Raw genomic sequence first — 12,710 nt, 5'->3', positions numbered from 1 at the left:
GTATGCACTGCCAATTGTGTTTTTGAAGCTGTTGATTTCCATGCAGATATTTAAAGTGTATTATGTTAATTTATGAATTGTATTCTAGGTTTTTATTTTGTCTCTATTCTAATAGCTTTTGCAAAATGATTCTTTTTTTCTAAGATTTATGTTGTGCCTTGGTGCAGTCCCTCAGTTCACCATCTATCTGAAACAAGCTATTTTAACTCCATCCTTCCTCCATTTAGGTACACTTGACTCTGAGTTAGTAGCCGCTCACAAACAGAAGGTTTGATTGGAGTGTGAGTGTAGGTGACCATAGTAGCGATATCCGCTCTCTGTGACATCATACTCGGACACAGTGCTAGGAGCATTTTGAAAAGCTTGAGCTCTCACATTTTTGTTCAGTATGAGCCTTCGTCATTGTAAGAGTGTATATTCATCCATTTTCTTAACTGCTTATCCAATTCAGGGTGGGCTGGAGTCTATCCCAACTGTCACTTGGTGAGGGGAGGAGTAAATCCTGGAAAGGTTGCCACTCACAAGTTCATTACAGAACACATGGAGACAGATGACAAACTTTCACATTCTCACATCTAAAACTTATTTAAATACAGAGGTGTTTGTCTTTTTAGCTCGCCCCTTTGCTCAGCGCTATCACTGCGAGCTATAATAAGAGGTGCACTAAAGCTATCAGGAGGTTTAAGAATATCTCAATCAAGCCTAAACATCTTGTCAAAAAAGACTTTTAAAGGGGACATATTATGCCCTACACACACAGGCAGCATGGGCGCCATAGCGGTAAGGAACTGTTGCTCAGAGAGAACACATGCCAGCATAGTGAAACCCAGGAGCAACAGTTCCTTACCGCTATGGCGCCCATGCTGCCTGTGTGTGTAGGGCATAATATGTCCCCTTTAAAAGTCTGTTTTGACAAGATGTTTAGGCTTGATTGAGATATTCTTAAACCTCCTGATAGCTTTAGTGCACCTCTTATTATAGCTCGCCCCTTTGCTCAGCGCTATCACTGCAAAAGCTGAGCAGCACTACCAAGTCATAAGCACATACTTCCTTTAAGTGAAAGTGCTGCAGTTATTTAAAGCCAACTGAATGTCCACAGATCAATGCAAGCACTTAGTGTGACCTGGGTACTCAACACAAACACAGACATGTTTAACTTGAGAGGAAGGAGATGGCAGATGTTGTGGTATAAATGCTTTTTCTTTTTGGTTTTAATAGTTCTCGCTGGATATATGCATTCACTGTTGTTGGTTGGATTCGGTGATATTTTGTGTTTCTGTTCTTGAACCTGTTGTGCCAAAAAAGGTTTCTGTATCCAGATTTGTTAACTGGTTTTGTTGCTATTCATAGACTGCTTATCTATACAGGGATCTATACTGCATTCTTGTGTGAATAATATTGTATATTAGGATATTAGGCTTTATCAACCTCCTTTTAACCATTATAACATGTATTTATTCCCATGTCCTTTGATTTACAGCATTGGGTCAAGTCATGGGAGGGTCATGTGACACCTAGCAGTGCTCTCCTCCAGTCCCTTCCTTTCACACCCACACAACAGACAATAAAGCAAGCTTGAGCACTGTGTATGTTTGCTCCCTTGCTATCCAAAGAATGACTGTGCTTATCGACAGGAAATCCACAACAATGGCCTTCTGTCCAGCTCTTAGGAGCAGGACAGTGGTTGGTCTATTAGCTCGTCTGCCTTCTGCCTTGTATCTCTCCCGCGTTATCCTCCATCCACTTCACTGAGGGCAATAACTGCCCAACAGCAGCAGCTATATATGTTGCCCCAGAGATTTCCCAAGTCTAACTCCAGGGGAAAGAAGGAATATTTGTAATTCTGGGTCATCAGAGGGGGTGAAAACAGAGACTGGAAGACAAGCGTACATTGTGGTAAAGCAGGTATATTATCTCAGTCCCCTACCGAGATGTGCTCTGTGAAAACCAGGCTAATGAATTTCTCTGTTTAGCTGCCAGAAGCTGGCTGAGGTTACCAGTTCTTCTCCTCTCTTCCTCTGCTGCTTTATCTTGTCCTTTTCCCACAGTCCTTCAACAGTTTATCAAGGAGAGGAAATGGTGATGGAGCAGGAAAGGTCGGCTACGTGGCAGTGGTTTGTGTGGCTGTAGAAAGAGAATATTCTACAGAATAATTTATTTGTTAATGTAATACATGAATGTAGATTTAATTAAGTTTGTTCAAGCTCATTTATGTGGATAAAATGATTATATAACACTTTTCACAAACCAAGTTACTCAGCTGTTTAAGCATTAACACCACCAAACAAACCATCACATAGCCTCTTTCTCACACCCACCCACCCACACACACAGCTGGTGAGTGGTCTTCTGACCTACATAAGGAATGGAGACAGGTGGATGTCCATTTCAGCTCATTTTATCTCAGTGATGGATGATCTCATCAGAGTTTTCAGCCCTGCTGTTTACGCTCACATACCTCCCCTTAGGATTCATTTCATAACATGAAACATAACATGTATTTTATTGAGATTTTATTAAGCTGTAATTGATTTATAGTTCAATTTTAATTCTAGCTCAACCATTTATGTGTTATGTCTTAAGTCTTTTTATAGAAACAAGCTGTGGACTAAACGTGCACAAGACACTAAGACTTCTTTTTATATTATGCGTATTCATTAAAATCAGAAAACATTTAATTTTAGTGGATTTATAGGAGGTTTCAGTGAATATTGTCACCAGGAATCCAATATAATTATGTTTTCCACTTAAATAGTAATAACTTCTTTTAGTTCAAGTATTTTTGTGGAGTGCTGTACTAAATCTAACTGAACCTCAGTCTTTTAAAAGTCATGCATTAAAGCCACACAGTATACTATACTGTTGTTCATCACTGCAGTAATACAAAATGTCAGATTTCATTACGTATCCAGACAATCAGTGAATGAATCAGACTAGATTTTGTACTGCAGAAATATGCATTGTGGCTCTTTATAAGCATTGCTTAAGAATTTTGTATTGTGTTGATAAATAGTGCATGTCTTTGACAATTGACACTGTCTGTCACTTTGAGTGATGCGTTCAGTCAGTAATAGGCAAGAAGAGTTGAGTGAAGCCCTGGATGCTCAGTTTATTATTATGGAGTTGCTGACTGAGACAGTTTACTGAAATTTTATTGCATGAATTTTGATGCGTAACCTGTAGATGCTGATAATAAATTTTGACTAAATAAGCATGCTGAAAGCGTTGGGATGAGAAGTAATCCTTAGAACTGGTAACAAGAGCAGTTGTTGTTAAAAAAGAGGTGTTACTAATAACACCTGGTCACAGCAGCCGTTGCAGTTAAACTATTAGTTGTAGCTTATGTAGCAGGTTTAGAAATTGGGGCTACAACAAAATGATTATCTTCTGATTATTTATTCGGTCCATACAAGATCAGAAGAATGATTTTTAGGCAAACATTACTTGCCAACTTTTTTCTGGCAATTAAAAACTCTGTATGTAGCTGTGTTAACAATTATGCAGCAAATGTGACAACTATAGTTACTGCAGTTGCGTTAAAAATAGCAAGTAAGTAAGAAAAGCACTTAATATTTCCATTGTAGTGCAAAGGAGTTCATGCTGACCTGAAGAATACTGGAAACTGGAGCTCTTTGTCGCTACATCGTTCCTGTGTTTCCCTCCTTTTTGCTCCTGGTTTAACTCAGTTCTACAGATGCAAGAGTTTTTAAGGACATGCAGGTGCAGAGTTACGTTAAAAACAGTTCTCTCTCTCTCACACACACAAAGGTTGAACAACTGCTGAATCGTAAATTCCACTGACTCTGATTAATACAAGTAGTGCTCTCATGTGATCAGGCCATTGTGTGTGTGCATGTGGTTGCGTGTGTGTGCATGTAGAAGGTTACAAAACACTGACGAGAGCAGTCAGATCACTAAATCCCCCGGAGACACACAGAGACACAGTTAGTTTCTGGGTAACTGATTATTTTTGTGTTGTCTGATCTCTATGATGCCATAGTGGCTTGGTATTTTACCTACACTCTCTCTCTCACACACACACACACACACACACACACACAGTAGTGTTTTTCAGAATTAAAGTGTCCCCATTATGCAGTTTTGCAAAGCTACAATGGCCATTCCAGGTCTCTGGCAAAATTAATTCTTCTCTCACACCATAAAGCACTGCTGCTACAATGTTGACCTTTACTTTGTGAGTTCCCCTTGCCACCATGGCAGGGGGAGGCCAGAGCGATGCAATGCTGATGGACAAAATGAAATTGTGGAGACTGGGTACACGTTGTGCTATAGATCAATTAATCAATTTTGTCACTGAGATGGAGCCACTTATACATTCCCTTTAACTTTTAAGAGCTCATTCTTAGAGCCTTTTTCTGGTCTCAAACATGGGAAAGAAATTTAGTGGTGGGTTACTTGATGGCAAGATCAGCTCTATCACACACTCTTCATTAACAGAAAGTCCAAGCTGCTTTGTCATGTTTAAATGCATAAATTCCTATTATGGAAACAGTCAGCATTTTATTTCGAGTTTGTGTTAGAAAAAGGATGAAGTAGTGTAATCTTAACTACAGGCTTCTGGATCACTTTTCCCAGACACTCAGCTCCAAACGCATGACTGCTAACTTCTCTCTGGGGTGAACACAGCGTTCAATCACAGCGTTGATTGAAGGCATTTAAGGCTGGATGATGAGGATTTACCATTATCTCATTTGGTCTGGCCAGGGCGGCCTGGGTGAGGCTAGACAACATTGTGACAGATGGGGCGCACAGCTGGTCTTTAATCTGTAACTCAGGTAACACACATGCCAAGATGATTGCACACACATATCTGTACCCTTATCAGAACATCACAAACACATAAAGATTAAACTATAGACAGCCGGGGTGAGTGAACCTCCATATCATCTGTGTGGTGTTTTATTTTATTTTTCTGGACGTGCAACAGTCAATCGTTTTATTACCCTCCCCACGTAATTCTGAAACACATGATAGTACATGCTCACTGCTATTTCTGGCTTGCTCTTTTGCCTTTTCCTATCAAGTCCATTGAGAGAAGCCACGCAGAGATGGTGTGAAAAATCTTCTTGTGTAGAAAATGGGAAAACATTCATGGGTTCAGAGTTAGTATGAGAATCTCCCCGCTTCTGCTCGTTATCAGTTATTTACCTTTCTACTCATCTGACTCAAGTGTATGAGTCATTGCTAATGCACACACACACTTTGCATTTATCGGCTAGTGATTTAGACAAGAAAGCTTGGTTTGCCTTATCTCTGTAGCGCAGTGGCAGCTGAGCGATAATAAACACTCATGAGACACGTGAGGAATGTGTTTCCACATGCAAACATGATGTATAACACAGAACGTAGATCGGCTTTATGGCTGAAAGCTGTTGACTAATTTTTAGCGCTGCCTGTTGCAGTGGGAGATAAAACAATGTCGGGCTGGTCATCGGTGGAAACGATAAACTCAGCCTTTAAATCTGCAGAGGAACAATAGTTTGTGTGTTTTGTGGTGATTTCCTCTTTTGCTGCTCAGTGTCCTGTAAATGTTATCTTTACCTGCCAGGCATCATACAGCACTGACTGAGTGCAGTGTGGAGGTTGGTTTCTGGATTGTGCAGTTAGTACAGTGAGTGAGTATGTGTTAATTTGACTACATTCAGCCTGGTCATTATAAATTATTTCTTTTAAGTTGATTTTATTTATATAAACCAAAATCACAAACTACGTTACACACCTTCTAGCCCTCTAACCTTACAACAATGATTCAGATTAGGAAAATGAGTAAGAGAAGAGAGAAGTGGCTCCACTTCCTCATTTCTTGCACAGCTCTTAATAAGCTCCAGGCTTTCTGGAACAGATATGTAGAGTGGATGTGCTCATTTTTGTCATGTGATCAAATGAGAAACACTCAGTCATGAGTTCAGTAGTGTGGAGATGGGTGGAAGTTTAACCAACTCACACACACCAGAGAACCTCGTGTCTACTTAATCTAATGTAGTTGACACCAGATGAGGTTGTAGAGGTTTGTGTCAGTCATTAAAGAGACCAAATTATGACCTTTGTTCACCTAAGGGTGCATTCGTCATAGATTTAATAAAGATTATAAGATAATTTTAACTATCAGTTGAGTTACAGGTGACAATGTTGATGTGCGCTCTATTGGTGTCAATCTTAAAATCACATCTCGGCCATGTGCTGCTGTGATTATGGATTTTTATGGATCTTTCTGTATTTACCAGCTGTCATTTCCGTAGCTGGGCACATACCAAAAGAGCCCAATAATGAAACAATCCACGTAATGAAAATCCTCTCAACAGGTACTCCAATGTCTCGTTGGAGAGCAAACACATAGGTATGCCTTATCTAATCAAAATAACATCTCTTTTGTTGGTATTGATGGAAGGAACCATATCAACTGTCTCTCTTCTCTGGGTCCTGCCTGTCGAGCATCGTCTCTCGTTCTCTTTCACACATGAATTTGTTGCTCCTCTGTGTCTTGGTTGGTGGGGTCGGGGGTGGGGTGTGTGTCTGTTGCAGGAAGCGTCTTGTGTGTGAGTGGGTGGGTCAATGTTTTCCTGTTTACAATATGGCCCTCTGTTACTTGTCACAGTGGGCCTTCAGTTTCTGGCTCTCAAATGCTGCGTTCAGTTCTCAAGGCATTTTAAAAGTGTGCGATTTATTAAAACTCTGACGTATTCACACATTTAAATGAGATCTAAGTCAGAATAATGTGATGCACTGGATGACCTTTTAGTCTCCTTTTTTCACTTCATGTTTATCTTTTAACATTTTAAATCTAACAGAAATACAGATACGCAGGTACAGCTGATTATAGGTATTCACTTTGTTTGTGATTATATTATGGTAATGTGGGTGCTCGTAGTCAGTGCCTGGAAACAATCCTGTTTTAATCAAGTAGTTTTTTTCACCCTTTTCTGCCTATATTTTGAGTATTCAGTCATATTTTCCATAGGGTGTAAGTGATTAACAGCAAATCAGAGGTTAACAGAAACAATGAAATGAATTTACTTTATTTACTTTTATATTACTTTATTTTTTTGCAAAATCAAAAACCTTAAGTAATCATATCCAGATTACAGAACGAGAGCACAGAGGAATGGAACCTAGTATTATATTTGTTGCCCTTTACTAATAATAATATTACTACTACTAATAAAAACAATAGTGACAGCTGTGATGCTGTCACTTAAAAAGCTATAATACATAAAAAATAACATTCGAAGAGTTAATTTCACTTCCTAAGACTCTCAGAGACTTGTGCCGCTGATCTTTGCACCTGTGTGTACATTCAGGCGCTAAATCTAAATGTGAAATTCCTAAAATAAGCCCGGTGCCTGTTACGTTAATGTTGACACTGGGTGGGCTTACCTCATCATTCTTGTATTATGCAGACACACAGACACAGACACACAATGACAGCACAAGTTAGGCTTGTCTAAATATACCTTGTGTCTGCACAGGTAACGTTATATGCCATTGTTCATGCATGGCTTCTCAGTTGTCTTTTGATGTTGCAGGGATGTGTTAGTCCTCGTATGTGAGCCTGTCGCTTTCCACTAACATTCAGGAAAGTGAATATGGGTGCTGAGTGAGACAGACACGAACAAAGCCTCTGAGCTCTCTCCATCTTTCTCTCCTGACCACAAATGTTTCCCTTCCAACTATAAATACGCCCCTGAAACCTCCCACGTCCTGAAACGTGAACCTCTGCTAATAGTGATTATCAAGGTCCAGAATAGCCCGAAGTTTCCAGTTACATTCAAAGTCGAAAAGCCAGAGCTAATACGGCAGAGCTTTATTTTATAAGCCCCGCTTTTATTTTGTAAAGATGCTATTTTATTTGATTAAACGCAGACAGCCTTTGATGTAAAAAGCTCAAATCCGGATGAAAGCTAAACATAATCGATAGGAGAGAGAATGTGGACTTAGAGGCCGACCGATTGTGGTGAGAGACGGAGAGGAAAGAGGTGAGAAAACCAATAAAGTTGCATTACCGGCAACATGGACAGCGAGAGAGAAGGCCCACTGATTCTTGTGGAGTGCCATCTGGTTAGACTAAAGAAAAACAACACTGATCAATACAGATTTCTGAAATGATCATAACATCCAAACAAATTCATTGTTCTGCGCAACTTTTCGCTCAGCTTTTAAACAATAGTCATGCAGCATTACTGCACTGGTAGTAATAGTGTATAGTTAGTATAGTTGTGCAGTTGCTGATCTGTATCACAGATAAGACGGCTGACTTTATCACTAAAAAAAAAGAACAATTATCCCGGGATTCATCCCTTTAATCCATTCAGTAGTTTGGATGAAACAAACTGAAGCAGCGCAGTAATTTAGTCTAATTAGCCACCTCAGACCAAACTCTTCTGGGGACTGTCTGAGGATAAGTACCCTCTGAGTAGGTCCCCTGGGAGCTATTTGCCTTCGAATCCTTATTTATTTTTAATTTTTGCTTGCATTTGCCCCACGAATAGAAACTCTGAAGTAATACAAAAGCTGGCCAGCAGCTAGTTTTCCAACATCGCCTCTTGTTTTGATACCTTTTTTCATTTATCCCTGTTTTTAATCCTGTTTCAGCTTCTTCAGTGTCGCTCTTTATTGATTCTCCTTGTAGGAAGTTCAAGGGTATTGCTGGTAAATATTTTAATATTTAATAGGGTCAAAAAAGCCTAAACTTTTCAGCTTGTTCACTTCATTTAGGTTTAATTCTAATTTTTTTCAACACTAATATTAAGAGCTGCTGATGTTTAGGCGTACATCTGGAGCAACCATTTTACATCTACAACACTCAAACTTCCTGTTACACTAGGAATGGTACTATGAGCTAAAAACACACAAAAAAAACAGCTCTTAGTACTGTGATGGTCCTCAAATCCATAGTGTTCACACAGAAGAAAGGGGGTACTGCCTCCTGTAGGTGCTACATTTGTGAACAAGATCCTAATATTAAGCTTAGGCGCTGCTACCAATTATGAGTTAATAATCGGAGCATCTCCTACTAACTGTTATTATGCAACATGTTTATATTGGGCCACAATATGCATTGATTGATTATAAAACCACAACAACATTAACTGCCCCCTTCCTTCTGTCTTTTTTCATTAGTAACTGTATGACAGAAATGAGAAATACTTTCTGCTGCATGCTAGATATTATATAGTTCACCAGCCAGAGTCTTGTATAGAAATATGGCTGTCTTCCATAAGCAGACAGCTAACAGGAAATATGTAAGAAATGTGTGAGGTGAAGCAGACGGAGCAGGCAGGTGGGAGAGAAGAGGAGGAACAGCAACACTGTGTGGGTGTCAGGATTGGCAAGCTGTCCGTGCTATCTGGTTTTCATCCCCGTCTTCACAGAGATATCAGAGTGTGGTGATTGTCAGATATGATGGATGATGTTGGTTTGGATTTATTATAGAACGGCTTGTGAGGCACATGATGTGAACCGATCTAAATGTCAGCACAGAAATTAAACTCCGGTTTTAGCACCTTTGGTCTCAATAGGGCATCGACAATAGCTTTTAGCAAGGAAGAGAGGGAAGTAGGCAGATGGTTCAAGCTTTATATGCCAGTATTCATCAGTTTCCATTTTGCTTTTAGTCTTCCCGTTCCTTCCATTTCCATTATTCCTTTACTATGTCACATAGATAATTGGAGGTCACGGGATATAAATGGACCTCCATCCTAAACAAGGTAATCTTAGAGCTGCAAGTTAACTTGTTTCTCTCTCTCTCTGTGTGTGTGTGTGTGTGTGTGTGTGTGTGTGTGTGTGTGTGTGTGTGTGTAAAAGACAGAAAGAGCAAAAGTAAAAAAACTGGGCCATGCAGCCTCTTGACACACAATCTCATTCACTGGCCACAGATTACTGTCACCTCTCGTTAGCCTCTGTGTGTGTGTGTGTGCGTGTGTGTGTGTGTGTGCAGGGCGATGATTTGAGGACAAATTAAACGACTCGCTGTGTTTATTTGTTGTGATTGCTGACACTGACAGTTGTAATATGTGCAGGAAATGGCTAAAATGAGAGAGACAGACTTAGGTGCCCAGGCCTGCTTTTCATTCTGGTTACTTCAGGTCAAAATGGCCAGATGGCTGCTGCCTGCCATGACATGGCTGTCTAGATATAATTCAGACTGTTTGGTTGAAGCTTTGGATGACCCTTCTCATCTTAAAAGACTACAACCACGGTTATTAAGGACATTTTTCAAACAGAAATATGAAGGCTAAAATAGTATTTGTTCATTGTTTTTGACAAAGGAAATAAAGGTTGATGCAATATTTGGCAATATCGCCTCAGAGCAGGAAGGCTCTGGGTTTGAGGCTGCTGGCCATCAGGGGCATTTCTGTGTACAGTCTGCATATGCAGGCTGGTTTCTCTCCTGTATGCCTCCTTCCTCTCATAGCCCAGAGACATGCGTGCTAGGTTAACTGGTGATTCTACATTAGAGTAGATGTGAGGGATTGTCTGTCTGTGTTAGCGCTGTGAGTGATTGGTTACTTGTTCAGGGTGCTCTCCAGCCCCCCTCTGACCCTGAAAACAGATAGATTGTTGCAGGTATTTCAAATGTAATTTCATGTCATGGAAGCTACCTGTACTTCATTGACTGTAAACAAAGTGTGTTATCTTCTAATCATTTTACACACCTGGAGCTTTTTATACAGTAACTACACTGTGCATAAATCTTATGATTAGAGTACTTGTGGATAAGAAGTGAAGATTGAATCATTGAAATTTTAGAGAAAATACAAAGAGCTACGTGTGAGAGGACTGATGTTATATTGTGTAGAGCTCTGAGGTTGCTGATATTCATGTTCAGAGGTGAAATATATACTTTATTTATGCTCAAACGTTGGGCAGATTCTTTGTCACAGTAGCCAAAATCATGAAAAGGAAAATAAAATCCCAATAAAAACAAATACAACATCACAAAACAATAGCTCAGAAAATGTTTAAAATTGCACAAAAGCAGCTCAATAAAATATAAAATGGAAAGAAAGGAAGGGGTCAATAAATCAAAAGTGAAATATGATATAATATAAACAGCTGTCCTTGTGGCAGCAGAGCTGAGATGTCAGACAAAATGCTCCACGCTGAGATGTTCAGGGTCACCCATTTGTTATCTAAAGCCATTAACCGGAGCCACAGTCATTTGTTGATGGAGGAATCCAAACAGCCTGTTTTGTATGTAAATGCTTGCTTTGTAAGTGCCTATAAATTTCACATAAATGCAGCAGAGCACAAAGCAGTTTGTTTGAATTGCGGCACTTCCGGGCCTCTTTAAATTGTGTCAAATGAAAATGTCAATGAGCACCAAAAGAGGATGAAAATAGTTGTAGAAAGGTGCTCTACCTGCATATTTGTGTTGGCGTGGATTTGAAAAAATATTAGGTAACTGATTTCTTTCTCAGGGTTAGTGGGAAAGATTGTGTTGACATCAGAGGTAGCGGACCATCAAGTGTTTCTCATGCAGGTCCAGACCTGCCTTAAATATTTTAAACCAGTTTGCCTGACATTTTGAGGTTTAGCTGTTAGCGTTAGAACGACATGCTGAATGATTGAGTTTGTCCTTTGCATTCTCACCACTGCTAATCTACCACATGTTAACTTTGAGTATTCAAGTTTGTCTTTATCACATATAAACTGAATGGCTGAAAGTGTTTTCTAGTTTTCATTCAAACAATTGTGCAAAGGAAATCTAGACTAAGTTGAATGATTTAGATTAATATGTTTTGTGTAAAAGACATCACTTTTTACAAAAAAATAAAAATAAATATTAGCATTAGAGGCTTTAAAATAAAATACTACAAGGAAGGAGTTTATGTATTTAGGAACTATATGATTTAACACATGTTATGGTAATTGTGATGAAAATATTATTTTTCTACCCTGAAGACCAAAAAGAAATAAAAACAAACAAACAAACAAACAAACAAACAAACAAACAAACAAACAAACAAAGGGTTGTCTAAATAACAAAATAGCAGCATCAGGGCAGAGAGACACAATCCTGCTGTTTCATCTGTGTTGTGTGTGTGTGTGTGTGTGTGTGTGTGTGTGTGTGTGTGTGTGTGTGTGTGTAATGCATTCCAGTCTTAGTCACATGCAGGTCTGTGTATCTGTGGCAACAAAGGCTCTCATTGATTGAGAAGAAATAACTCATTCATTGTAATTCTCTCTCAATGTTTGTGAGTCTGTTTTTGTGTGTCCCGTACGGTACGTACACACTAGTCCTCACAGATGTCTGTCAGCATGCTGCATACTGTCTAAACTAAAACAATGACAATATAAACTGATACTACATGAAACCATCATGTATGCTGCAGGATAGTCAAACTTGTTCTGTGTCTTTCCTCCCATAGTGTGTCGGGGAGGAGAACTGGGTCGATAGCCGGACAATTTACATTGGACATAAGGAGCCTCCTCCAGGAACTGAAGCTTTTATACAGCAAAGATTTCCTGACAACAGAATAGTCTCTTCAAAGGTCAGTGAAACACCCACCCACACAGATGCACACATATTCAAAGCAGGATTTGCTTTATCAGGATCCGCCTGCAATATCATGAGAGTTTAGAGGTGAAGAACGTGCAAACAGGTTTTATTCTTTCAGCTTTAAAATCAATTATGATTTGAGCGCAGCATCAGTGTCTAAACAAAAGGACACAACAGAACAGAGCTGTTA

The 12,710-nt window shown here is 39.4% G+C and overlaps 1 protein-coding gene across 3 annotated transcripts in view; it reads left to right on the top strand.

Annotated features, from left to right (window-relative positions):
• The window catches only part of atp11a (ATPase phospholipid transporting 11A), a 47,162-nt gene that overhangs the window by 13,235 nt on the left and 21,217 nt on the right, over positions 1–12,710 (top strand). For all 3 annotated transcript variants that reach the window (XM_084920971.1, XM_084920970.1, XM_084920972.1), the window contains exon 2: positions 12,390–12,512. In XM_084920971.1, coding sequence (XP_084777097.1) covers positions 12,390–12,512 — 123 coding nt within the window. The remainder of the gene's footprint in view (positions 1–12,389; positions 12,513–12,710) is intronic.

This window comes from Perissodus microlepis, chromosome 23 (genome assembly GCF_051167445.1).
Source record: "Perissodus microlepis isolate ML-2025 ecotype Zambia chromosome 23, ASM5116744v1, whole genome shotgun sequence".
Lineage (NCBI taxonomy): Eukaryota > Metazoa > Chordata > Actinopteri > Cichliformes > Cichlidae > Perissodus > Perissodus microlepis.
Note: the sequence above shows the minus strand (reverse complement) of the source record. Positions and strands in the feature narration are given on the sequence as shown.